We start from the raw sequence: 14,093 nt of genomic DNA, 5'->3' as shown, positions 1-14,093 counted from the left end.
AAGTGAGCTATGAGAATACAGACCATAAGCATGACATTTTTGGTTTTTTCAGAAGCACAAAGACCTACTTGACTTGCCCAAAGCCACATAACTAGTGAGTGTGAAAGCCAGAGGCAGACTCATGACTCCCAGCTCCAATTTCAGTGTTTTCCATTGCAAGCAAAGCCACTCGCCCATCAACTGTCAACTAATTTGACTGATTCATAAAGGCACATCTATTACTATTTCTATCTGAATTCCTGAGTATAATTCAAATCTACCTTCTGGTTGTCAAACTTAAAACTAGTTCAAAAAACAACAACAATCACCACCTACATCCTCAAAGGCCAAAATACTTTTCCTTCACAGTTAGTGTGCATGCACTTTTTTATACGGCAAAAAATGAATGAATTACTCTTTAAACTTTTAAATAAAATAAGCAACGTATTCGAAATGCTGTAAAGGCTAAAAAGAAATGATCCAGACTTAAAAAAAAAAAAAATCAAGGTCTGCCTAAGAAGTCAAGTGTTTTGTTAGTGGCTCACACCTGTAATCCCAGTACTCTGGGAGGCCAGGGCAGAAAGATCACTTGAGCCCAGGAGTTCAAGACCAGCCTGGGTAACATAGGGAGACCCCCATCCTTACTAAAAAAAAAAAAAAAAAATTAGCCAGGTGTGATGGTACATGCCCGTGGTCTCAGCTACTTGGGAGGCTGAGGTGGAAGGATGGTTTGAGCCCAGGAGATCAAGGCTGCAGTGAGCCAAGATCGAGCCACTGCACTGCAGCCTGAGCAACAGAATGGGACCCTGTCTCAAAGAAAAAAAAAAAAAAGAAATCAAGCGTTTGGTTTGGTGGGTACTGTACGTGCTTAAATCTAAATTATGTTAAAATTCTAAAATAAAGTAAGTGGGTTTTGGTTTACAGCCAAAGCATTTTCTCATTTAAATTGACATACTATTATTACGAAAAATACCCTTACAACCATGTAATTTCTGGAACATGAAGGGATCATTAGTGGGTAGATAGTTAAAATAATTACTGTTTTCTAAAATATACCTAACATGATTACCAAAAGACTGTGGCTGGTTTATGGGTAAGATTTCCTGTTAATAGGAAAAAAAATCTAGTGTACTGAATAAGAACTGATTTAGATGTTAAAGGCAAAAAAGAACAAAGTATTCGGCACAACTCTGAATGATTATTTGTAACTTATTACATATTTGCCTTAAATTACTAGCTGTGAATAGCCTTGTTTTTAAGGCAAAAACAAAAATTTAAATTTTAAAAACCTCATTTTATTTAGTTTCAGCAATTTGAATTACCTACATGTTTTGTTGCCTTAAGAGCACAGGAGTACCCACTAGCTGTGTGACCTTGAGTATATTAGCAACTTCTTAGATTTCCCATCTGCAAAATGGAGTAACAGCTATCTTACAGAGTTGAGGGGATCAAACTAGGGTACATACAGCACTTAGCCTGCCCCATAACATGAATTCAGAAAATGGTAACCATCATTATAATAATATGGCAGACATACTTTCAAAAGGAGTAAAAATTAAGAAGGTGAGAATACTTGAAAGCTGGTGAGCACCTCGAACAATTTTGAGGAGAGGGAGAGGGAGAGGACAAGACCGCTGAGTCTAAAATATGGCACATGGAAAAGAAAATAATTGGGAACATCTCTAGAGCTGCCAAATGCTATGAAAATTAGATTATAAATGTGTGTACACATATGTGTAAGGACATGTGTGTGTGCATGCATGAGAACACATACATGTATAACTTTATGAGTTTAAAATCAAAATTATAAATTAATTCTAAATGGATTTCTATAGATTTTTTAGTAAATTTCAGTGTAATACATTGGATTACAGTAAATTTAAGGTTCAAATTTTAAAAAGGAAATTAAAGCCAGATCCATGCAAAAGATGCAAAGTTTCCTACAGAGTATCCATGTTCAGTTGGCAAAGAAGTCACAAGTTAAATATGGGATAGATATCAAAATACACAAAATACCACTACATATTCCATGGAAAATCTGGATAATGGTAAGTTTCTTCATTTTGCTCACCTAATAAATCAAGATGCCCACAGACATCAAGATATTCTAAAAAGACTTTTTTCCCCGACTGGTTTAACAATTATGTTTTCTCCCTTCAGTTTATAATTCTCCGTGTTAGAAATATCTATTAATATAATACCTGTACATCTACATGTTACATTAAACCTAAGCTTACCATTGTTAAACTTTTCAAACTAATTCCCAGAAATTATTTTCCTTACAGTTTGAGAGTAGCCCCAAATAAAGTTCTCCTTTATTATAAATGAAAAAAAATCTTATATCCTAACATTATCCTCTACTCTGGAAAGTTGTGATATAAAACAAAACTAACAGAAAACTTTCACCATCACCAAACACAACATCAATGCTATTTTTATTGCTGAAAGCATTCTTAGATGAGTTTCATCTAGTCAGATCTGGAAGGGTGAACTGGTAAGTTCGGTCTAAGAATTTTCCTTTAAAATAAGTAATAATTTAATATCTCTGTTTCTAAAATTCTGAGATCAGCAAAGAAGAAAGAAGGGGGGAGGAAAGGAGAGAAATGGAGAGGAAAAAAAGAAGGGAAGACAGAGGGAGGGAGAGAAAAGGAGAAAGGGAAGGCCTCTATTCAGGGAATATCCGGAAGAAACAAAAAAAAGAAGAGAGAGGCAAGCTAGGGAGTCCCAGAGCATTTTTGGTTTTAAAAATCAAATAAAATAAAATAAAATTGCCTCCAAAAGATTAAGTCATGTTGAAATAAAGAAAATGAGGTATGAAAAGTAAAGAAAAACAAAGATCAGAAAGTTGCAGTTTCAGACTTTTGACAAAACTGGACTCTACATCTTGAACCGCATGATACACGTATTGTTTCCGCCTGACTCTTGCAAGATAATCAGCAACTTAAATTTTATATTATTTAAGAACGAAGCTTCTTCCTAATATCCTCAGATTCTTTCAAAGTGAAGGAAGTAAAGAAGGAAATAAATTCCAAAAGGAGGGAAATAAATATGTGAGCACCTCAAGTTGTGTGTAAATCATTTTTGGCTTATTGGAATGATTTCTGTTATCTCTTTGTAATCCCAAAATAATAAAAATAACTAAAAACTATACTTCAGAGTAAAATGAAGCCACGCAACTATACATATACATCTAATGAAGATGAAACTTTATACTATTTACTGCCCCTGACAGTCTGTACTGGCTGGGCCAAAAAAGCCAAGTAGATTCTAAACAGAGGATTTTCTTAAATTAAAAATATACCCACCCACAGAAACACACAGATGTACCTTTAATTATGTATATATATTTATGATGACATACTTGAAATCAGAAATTATGCACTGTTTACCCCAGTGGTCAAATAATCCCTCTTTTATAGGTCAACACTAACCAAAATAGATTACATATTAATATTTCATTGTAAATTAATTACATATTTTATGATTTAAATTAACTTCCAAAACTTTTACTAAAGATCTTTTAAGTATCATTAGCAATCAAACATGTTATTTCCCCCTATTAAACAAGCAAAAATTTAGAACTGGAATTCAATACTGGCAAGCGATTTTCAAAGCTGCAGTCACCACTGAAGTAAAAGATCTTTGAAGACACAAATTATGTCTCACTTGTCTTTGTATGTACAATTATAAGCACAGTGCCTAGTATAGTAGGTGCTCAAACAGGTTATCTGATTGAACAAATGAAAGAAAGACAACTTTACATTATTTAACAAGAATCATAAAAATATTTATTCCTTTGAACCAGTAATCCCATCTACAAGAAACTACCTTAAAGAAAGAATCCAAAAGAATACTTAAACAGGGATATTCAATTAAGTTATATTTTTAACTTGAAAAACTAAAAATAATCTAAACATCAAAAGTTAAGGAAATGAAAAATAAATTGTGGTTTACTCACATGATAGTATACAGGAGCAAAGGTTTTTTTAATGAGGAAATTTTGATGAAACAAAAAAAAGTTCATGGTAATATGTTAAGAAAAAAGTCAAATAAAATTGCTTGATCTCAACTGTTCAAAAAATATACTAAAAATAGAATGGTAGCAAATATACACAGATGCAAAAAGTATCTTTTGCTATTTTTTCCATACTGGTATGTTTATTTAAAAACAGAAAACAATACTGCTGTTATTTTTCATTATTACTATTAATTTACATGGGGGGGTTCTGGGCAGTACAACAAACTTACTCTTTTTACAAAAAGTTAAACAATAAATCATCAGGTGATCTCTACCCATATCTGGGCTGGCTCCTCAATTAATATGGACAAATCACAAATTTTAGGAGTTACTTTTTAGTTAAGTGTCAATGAAGTAAAAGTAGGGTCTGAAGGCAAATAAAATATCCTTTTGGATTTTTCTTTCTTGCCTTCACATTTGACTTACAGACTGTTTCCACTATTACATCACTGATACTTCTTCACAATTTTAAAAACACTTATTAGAATCTTTTGTGACTAGAAAAGCCTTAAAATAAGGAGATCTTCTAATCTACGAGACACTTTAGTGGAAGCCCAAACCATATGAACTTGGAACTTCCTGACAATCTTATTTTTCTGCAGTTATTCTGAAAGGTCTTAGTTGGAGTGAATACACAGTCATCCCTCGATACCATATGAACTTGGAACTTCCTGACAATCTTATTATTCTGCAGTTATTCTGAAAGGTCTTAGTTGGAGTGAATACACAGTCATCCCTCGATATCCATGGACTATTGGTTTCAGGACCCCCCTGAAGATACCAAAATCCACAGATGCTCACAAGCCTTATATAAAATAGTGTAGTATTTGCATATAACCTATGTACCTCCTCCTGTACACGTTAAATCATTTCTAGATTACTTGTAATACCTAATACAATGTAAATGCTATATAAATTTTATTTATACTATATTGTTTAGAGAATAATGATAAGAAAAAAAGTCTGTATATATTCAGTACGGACACAACCATCTTTTTTTTTTTTCAAATATTTTTTCTCTTTTTTGTCTGAAACAAGGTCTCTGTCACCCAGGCTGAAGTGCAGCAGCATGATCACAGCTCACTGCAGTCTTGACCTCCTGAGCTGAAGCCATCCTCCCATCTCAGCCTCCCAAGTAGCTGGGACTACAGAGTAGCTGGAACTACAGGTGCATGCCACCACATCTGGCTGATTTTTTTGTACATACAGGGTCTCACTATGTTGCCCAGGCTGGTCTCAAACTCCTGGCCTCAAGCGATCCTCCCTTCTTGGCCTCCCAAAGTGCTGGCATTATAGGCATGAGCTACCATGCCCAGCCTCAAACATATTCATCAAGTGGTTGGTTGAATCCACAAGTAAGGAACCCACCATTACAGTGGGCCAACTGTATACATTCATTTTTAAATTTCTTAACTGGGCATGCATATATCAGGTTATATTAATTTTAAAATCAGTAACTATTTTTCTAGTAGAACATTCAACCGTATTTCGTTTAGGGCCACACATTACCATAACACACACGACCAACACATTAGTAAATTGAAAGCTTAGCTTTATATGTCTATTATTAATTTTTGTAACACCGTGCTTCAAAACTCAATCATGAACCCACTTTAAAGAAATAAAATTCAGGGCCAGGCACAGTGGCTCATGACTGTAATCCCAACACTTTGGGAGGCCAAGGCAGGTGGATCACAAGGTCAGGAGATCGAGACCATCCTTGCTAACACTGTGAAACCCTGTCTCTACTAAAAATACAAAAAATTAGCTAGCTGTGGTGGCACGCACCTGTAGTCCTAGCTACCTGGGAGGCTGAGGCACGAGGTCAGGGGATCGAGACCATACTGGCTAACACTGTGAAACCCCGTCTCTACTAAAACTACAAAAAATTAGCTGGGTGCGGTGGCACGCGCCTGTAGTCCCAGCTACTTCAGAGGCTGAGGCAGGAGAATTGCTTGAACCCAGGAGGCAGAGGTTGCAGTGAGCAGAGATCGCGCCACTGCACTCCAGCCTGGGCGACAGAGCGAGACTTCGCATCAAAAAAATAATAATAATAAAGAAAAGATAAAAAAGAAATAAAATTCAGGAGTAACTGAAAAGCTATCAATTTACTATTTCTCACACAATCTGTTTCCTAGCCCAAGCTAGGATATAAATAGTCACATTAAGCCTAATACAAAACACTGGTCTTAACAGAACTGCTACAAAATTAGCTGTCAAACTTTTATTGAAAGTGTTTGGCTGGGGCAGTGGCTCACACCTGTAATCCTAGCACTTTGGGAGGCCAAGGTAGTCAGATCACCTGAAGCCAGGAACTCAAGATCAGCCTAGCCAACATGGCAAAACCCTGTCTCTACTAAAAATATAAAAATTAGCTGGGTGTGGTGGCACACACCTGTAGTCCCAGCTACTTGGGAGGCTGAGGCAGGGGAATCGCTTGAACCTGGGAGGCAGAGGTTGCAGTGAGCCGAGATAATGCCACGGCACTCCAGCCTGGGTGACAGAGCAAGACTGTGTCTCAAAAAAACAAAAAAGAAAAAGTGTTTGTTTGAAGGTGGGGGTGACAGGAGGAGGACAGAGGAATTAGGACTAGATTCTGCAGCCAGACGGTTTAAGCTCAAATTCCAGCTCTACCACTTAGCAGATATGTGACCTTGGGGCAAGTAACTAAAACCTTCTGTGCCTCAATTGCTTCATCTACAGAAGGGGGACAAGAGGACAATGGTAATACCTCATAGGGCTGGTACTAGAATTAAATGACACATATCAAACTTCTGTAGCAACTCTAATAACACTATTTTACTCTATCTATAATAAAGTACAAAATGGTGGTTGTAGCAAGTGGAAAATCAATGGAAAAAAAGAAAACACTCTCTGCCACTAATAATTTAATTTCCTCACTGTTGCCTCATAGCCCATTGTTCTTCTTTTATGTTTTTAATCTTAAGTGAAAGATGAAAGCAATACCTTTCAGTGTAAGTTAATGAAGCATAAGTGAGGTGGGGCTACTGTTCAGATTTCTGTATTAGCTGATCTACCAGACAATCACAGTGGGATGGAGAAAAGTACGTAAACAATTACTCTAGAGCAGTATGCTATGGCCAATCTTCTGAAAAGACTACTGTATTTTGGTGACTCAACTTACAGATTTTTCATTTAGTCTACAAATCTCAGCATGCAATAAGGCTCCTGCCTCCTCCATTCCCATGAAAACGTTCTGATAGAGAGTACCAATGATGCCAGTGATGATGCTACTTGTTATTACACTATATTATTATTGGCTCCTCTTCCTCTAACCACTCTTTCAACACCTACACGCCCCAAGGATTTATTGTTGGTCTACCACTATTCTCCCTCTGTAGAATTCTCAGGGTTCTAGCTACTACCCAAATACCAAAGACTCCAGATATCTCACCTGAGCTCTAGACTCCTACACATATGACCTAAAAAACTCACCTTAAACTCAACAGGCTGAAAAGTAAATGTACCATCTCTGGTGGTTCTCCATCTATAAAATCCAAGCCCCCCCGATATGGCTTCACCCTATTACTTCAGCCTCATCTTCTGCCATTCAGATTCATTTTACTGGATGCCTAGTAAAATAAAATTACCACCTAATATTTATTGAGTGCCCATTAAATGCCAGGTACTATTCTAAGCAGTTTATATAATTAACTCATTAATCTTCACAACAATCCCATAAGGTAAATGCCATTATTTGTATTTTGTGCTGAAGAAAGTATCCTGCCTAAGCTAATAAGCAGTGGAGTCAGTATACAAACCTATATCCTGTGCTCTTACCTTCAAACTATGTAATTCTTATACATGCCTATATATGTCCAGTTTGTCTTGGGGATTCAAAGTGAGCAAGACAAACAAGGCCTATTTCCTCATGGGACTTACATTCTAGTTAGCAAAATAAACAAATATACACAAGGAAGAAAAAATTTATTGACTATTTTAAAGTGCCAGGAAGAAAATAAACAGGATTTTATGATAAAATATAAGACAGAAGGACCTACTTAACAGTGATGAAAGAAGGCTTCTTTGAAAAGTGACTTTTTTTTTTTTTTTTGAGACAGAGTCTCGCTCTGTTGCCCAGGCTGGAGTACAGTGGCACAATCTCGGCTCACTGCAAGCTCCGCCTCCCAGGTTCACGCCATTCTCCTGCCTCAGCCTCCCGAGTAGCTGGGACTACAGGCACCCGCCACCATGCCCAGCTAGGTTTTTTGTGTTTTTAGTAGATACGGGGTTTCACTGTCTTAGCCAGGATGGTCTCCATCTCCTGACCTTGTGATCTGCCTGCCTCGGCCTCCCAAAGTGCTGGGATTACAGGCGTGAGCCACCGCGTCCAGCCTGAAAAGTGACTTTTAAGGTGAGACCTGAAAGATGAGAAGTCTCCAACTCTGCAAAGAGAAGCAGTATACCCAGAATTGTACTGGGTTGTTAGCACAAAGATGGTGTTATGGACTGAATTGTGTCCCCCCTGCCAAATTCATACGTTGAAGCCCTAACCTTCAACGTGACCATATTTGAAAACAGGGTATTGAAGGAAGTAGTTAATGTTAAGTAAGGTTATAAGAATGGGGCACTAATCCAATAGGACTGGTATCCTTATAAGAAGAGGAAGAGACATCAGATCGATTGATCTCTCTCTCCCCCTCTCTCTCCATGCCCCCTCCATATGAATACACAGGACAGGCCATGTAAGGCTACAATGAGAAGGTGGTAGTCTGCAAGCCAGGAAGGGACATCTCAGTAGAAGCCAACCCTGCTGACACTTTGCTGTTGGATTTCCAGCCCCAAGAACTGTGTGATAATAAATTTCTGTTGTTAAAGGCACCTGGTAATAATTTGTGATGAATGCCCAAGCAAACTAATACAGACAGCAAAGACCTACGTATTTTGTAGGAACTGACAAAAAAATCAGTAGGCTGGAATACAAACAGCAATGGAGATAATAATACACCAAACACTCTTAAGCCCATAGATGGGAGACGAATCTTTTTTTTTTTTTTTTTTTTCTGAGACAGAGTCCTGCTCTTGTTGCCCAGCCTGAAGTGCAGTGGTGGGATATTGGCTCACTGCAACCTCCGCCTCCTGAGTTCAAGCGATTCTCCTGCCTCAGCCTTCCGAATAGCTGGGATTACAGGCACATGCCACCACGCCTGGCTGATTTTTGTATTTTCAGTAGAGACGGGGTTCACCATGTTGGCCAGGCTAGTCTTGAGCTCCTGACCTCAGGTGATCTGCCTGCCTTGGCCTCCCAAAGTGCTGGGATTACAGGCGTGAGACCCCACACCCGGCCGGGAGATGAATCTTAAATGAGATGATCAGAAAAATATTAAAAGCCCCTGATGCAGGGATTTAAAGCCAGATGACAACTGGATTTTGAAAGGTACAGGTTTTTGTTCTCTCAGTGACTGGGAGACACTAACATATGGCAACTAGAGGTCAGTATATTCTACCCTGGAGTGCACAAAACAGTCCTGCACAAAAAAGAATTGAACCCTTTCCAAAATGTTAACGCTGTCCTATTTGGAAACAATGGCTAATGGATATGTTTTGTTTACTCAGGGGACTACAGAAAACTAAGATTTGCCGCCCCAACCCCCCACTTTTTTTATTTCTTACACTACCAAGGACAGTTCTGAGCTAATTCTGGTTAATTAATACACATGTGTTGTACTTGTGTGTAAGGAACAGTATTGGATAATTTGGAACATGCACAAATGAATTAGACGCCAATGCTAGGCCTAAGAGCCACAGAAAGGGAGATAAGATACAATACTTCACACTAAGGCACCATTGGTTACATGACACACCATTTTGTGAACCACTAAGATGGGAATAACGCCAAGTAAACTATGACATCAATTGTTAAGATACATCCTAATTTTAGAGTTTTTAAAATGTGAAAAAAATGTACATCTTAAAAAATGAAAGAGAATATGAAATAGCTAAAATGCAAACAGTTGGAGTAGTCATATAAAGAGTTCATATAAAGGATAAAATACATCCAGTTCTGATAATCAGGAACTGCTTCATGCTGAAGATCATACTAAGCTGAGTCTTGAAGAATGGATAGAAGAAGTGCAAGAGATTGAGGGAAAGAATATTTTCAGAAAGAGAGTACTACAAGAAGAATAGCAATAATAAAATAAGGAAATAAGGGATGGCTAAAAAGAAATAATTAAAGTTAGAAAGACAAGTTAAAATAGAAAAAGAAAAGAAAGAGAAAGAAAGAAAGAAAGAAAAAGAAAGAAAAAGGAAGGAAGGAAGGAAGGAAGGAAGGAAGGAAGGAAGGAAAAGTAAAGACAAGACAAGACAAGACAAGAAAAGACAGACAGGGTTAGGAAAACCTTGAATGCAGCTAGGTTAAAGAGCCTGAAACTGACTGCCCAGGCTTGAGGAATAATTCTCAAACATTTTTTTTTCTTCACTCCAACACATTTTAGGGTTATAATATACATAAAAAATAATGGCTCACTCCAGTAGTGTTTCTAAACTGTGGCAGATGGGAAAGGAGCAGAAAAGATTAATTCTTATGGGAGTACACAGTAGCGTAAAAAAGCCCTCCAGAAAATCCTGACTTCTATCTGCACTCCACTTTGAGAATTACTGCTCTATGCACTAGGAAACCCCTAGAAAAATTTTAGCAGCCAACTGATTCAGGTACATTTCAGGAAAGGGAATCCAGCAGAAGTGTGTGAAAATGAATGAGAACTGGAATAAAAACTGAGAATCTGCATAAAAAGCAGATCTTCTAAACCAGAAGTTAACAAATTTGTACTAGATTAGTTATGGTGGGAAAAAGTATGGTGGAACTATTGTAAGAAACAGAAACAATAAAGGGAAGAAAAAGTTTAAGATACAGATAATAAGCTCAAACAAATAAAAATGCATTCTAAAATACAGTGGGGTCATTCAGATGATGTCTAACAGGCATCCAAGACTGGAAAGAATGAAGGCGGCTAGGTCTGAAAAAAGAGACATGAAGATCATTTAAAAAGAAGTTTAAATGTAAATCCATAATTTGGATGAAACTCCAAAAACAGGGCAAGAGAAGTATGGCAAAAATAAATATTTTTTGTAGTGAATATGTATTAAAGCATTTAATTGCTTTATTACAAGTAATTGTCTTCATATCTTAACAATAAACTTACACTGATCCTCATCATCACCAATTTTAACACTATAAATTTGCAAACAAAAAATCAAAGCATAGTGAAGATTATGAATATGTTCAGCATCATATAAAGCAATACAAAACAGCATTTCATTAATTTCCAATCTGGTGTTAAAAACATTTAGACGGGCCTCTTATGTGTTTGTGTATGGATAAACTTAGTAAAAAAACAATAATCCACACCTTTGAAAGCAGCGCCTAAGAGCAACCAATATATATATATTTTATAGAGACAGGGTCTTGCTCTGTCCCCCATGCTGGAGTGCAATGGTGCAATCATAGGTCACTATAACCTCGAAGTCCTGAGCTCAAGTAATCCTCCCGCCTCAGCCTCCCTAGTAGCTAGTGCTACAGGTGCGTGCACCACCACACCTGGCTAATTTTTATTACTTTTTGTAGAGACAGAGTCTTGCTATGTTGCCCAGGCTGGTCTCAAACTCCTGGCCTCAAGAGATCCTTCTGCTTTAGCTTTCCAAAGCACTGGGACTGCACAGGTGTGAGTCAGCATGCTCAGCCAAAATCAATGATTTTTAAATCAAGTATTTTTTTCAAGTTCTTTTTTTTTTTTTTTTTTTTTAAGTATAAAGGCAATGTCATCTTTTACATGAAAAAGTGTGGTTTCGGCCGGGTGAGGTGGCTCACGCCTGTAATCCCAGCACTATGGGAGGCCAAGACAGGGGGATCACGCCTGTAATCCCAGCACTATGGGAGATCGAGACTATCCTGGCTAACATGGGGAAACCCCGTCTCTACTAAAAATACAAAAAAATTAGCCGGGCATGATGGTGGGCGCCTGTAGTCCCAGCTACTCGGGAGGCTGAGGCAGGAGAATGGCGTGACCCGGGAGGCGGAGCTTGCAGTCAGCCAAGATCAGCCACTGCACTCCCGCCTGGGCAACTGAGCAAGACTCTGTCTCAAAAAAAAAAAAAAAAGTGTGTTTTCGAGTTACATATGGGATAAGAAAGAAGAAAACCTCTAATTCTCTGGTATTAACCCTTAAATGTGCTATAAACATACCAAACAGCTTTAGTTAAATTCTTTTTGACTAAAATACCTTCTGACAAACTTCCTCTTAGAGTGATAGAGTCAGGGCTGGGAGGAAGGAAAGAAAGAAAGAAAAGATGGAAGGAAAAATGAAAGAAAACCAAAAAAAGAAAAAAGAGCCAAGAGAAGGAAAGGAAAAGCAACCCCAGCTGAACTAGCTAACAGGGTAAAGATGGTAAAGATCATTACATTACCCTGAAACAAATTTGTTAAGCAAAGAAAATGATGGGTTTTCTGCTGGAAGCCGGATGTAATAAAGACACAGGCTATTTAACTGTACAATAATAGTGCAGGTATTTTTCTCAAAATAGTTGGACGTCAAAGGAATCTGATAGGGAAGACACAGGCCACCAAGCCACACAAACAGCACACCATCTGCATTATCTCTAAATGATTAGATGAACTGAAACAGCAGACAGCAGCATCTTAACAGCTTGTCAAAACATGTCCTTTTGCTACTTTATGACTGCTTTTGCTTAAGCAAATTCTCTCAAAGGAAAAAACAAAAAGCCAGGTAACTTTCTAAAACTGTATGTCCTACAATAATACTATGGTTAAATTTACACATAGCAAGAAAAATTTAGAAAAAATGTGAAATACCTCAGTCTGACCTTCATGGGCACTGGTCTCATGAGTAACTCGGATGGCCTGTAATAAGAATAAAGGTACTCATTGGAAAAAATGCCTATACTCAACTTTTTAAATGAAAACAACAAAACTAAATTGTAACACCTAAAGTCTTCTAAAGAAACAAAAAATTGAAGGAAATTTAAGAAAGCTTAGTACTAGATATTTAAGAATGATATCTGGGTAATCAAATGAATTGCTGTACTGTGTAACTCGCAAATCTCTGAAAACTTAGGAAATTGAATATCTGATTATTTGTAATTTCCAGGCTCTAAGTAGGGGCCATTTAACTTATTCAGTTGTTAGAACTAACACTTAACACTTTATTCAATTGAGACTAGAATAAAGTAAGCATTTCACAGATAGAGACTAAAGAAGCTTATCTCATCTGTTTCTCCAGGTTCCATGCTCCTCGGCAGCTCTGGCTGTATTTATGCTTAATCATGCAGTTTCAGTCAGCAATTGAGAAATGTGGAGCACAACTCATGCATTTATCAGAAGCTACAGAATTTAGTTTCCTGAACTAAAAAAATAAACCACTCTTACAGTACCCACTATTTGCAAACATCCAGAGAAATGGGCACAATAGTAAATTACAGGTGAAAGTACAGTCTTTATAAATAGCAATTTGGCAATAAATAAATATCCAAGCCTTAAAAACATGCGAACTATTTTATCCAGCAATTTCTCTTCTAGGAGTTTATATATTTACATATAATTGTACATAATTATATATAATTAAGGATATTTACAAAGATTTAGCTACAATGATGTACCTTGCAGTATTTATTAAAGTAGTGTAAAAGAAGAAAAACTATTAAATTTCTAACAATAATTTATTGGTGAAATACAATACTACATAATGGAAAGCTATGCAGCCATTAAATAATATCAAATATATACTTACTGGTATGTAATACGTTTGTGATAAGTGAAAAAAGCAAGTTATAAAACAGTATTACAGTATGATCAAATTTTTGTTTAAAAAATTGTGTATATACATACACACCCTAAAAAATATTAATGTTTATCTACCTCTCATTAGTAGGAGTACTGATTTTCATGTTGTTTATTTTTATGTATAATAAAGATGTTTTATGAAGTCTCCAGTTTTTTTTTAAAGAAAAAAACAATTTAAAATTCTCAAAGTATATTAGAATGCATAACATAATCAAACCAATTAATTTATCAGACACAAATTCTACATAAGGCATTGTTCTAACCAAATAATTTGTA

General features: G+C 36.8%; 1 protein-coding gene across 4 annotated transcripts in view; it reads right to left on the bottom strand.

Moving 5' to 3' along the window:
• Positions 1-14,093, bottom strand: part of UCHL3 (ubiquitin C-terminal hydrolase L3) — a 56,614-nt gene that overhangs the window by 24,073 nt on the left and 18,448 nt on the right. For all 4 annotated transcript variants that reach the window (XM_003257344.4, XM_030813505.1, XM_030813503.1 and 1 more), the window contains one exon: positions 12,831-12,878. In XM_003257344.4, coding sequence (XP_003257392.1) covers positions 12,831-12,878 — 48 coding nt within the window. The remainder of the gene's footprint in view (positions 1-12,830; positions 12,879-14,093) is intronic.

This window comes from Nomascus leucogenys, chromosome 5 (genome assembly GCF_006542625.1).
Source record: "Nomascus leucogenys isolate Asia chromosome 5, Asia_NLE_v1, whole genome shotgun sequence".
NCBI lineage: Eukaryota > Metazoa > Chordata > Mammalia > Primates > Hylobatidae > Nomascus > Nomascus leucogenys.
Note: the sequence above shows the minus strand (reverse complement) of the source record. Positions and strands in the feature narration are given on the sequence as shown.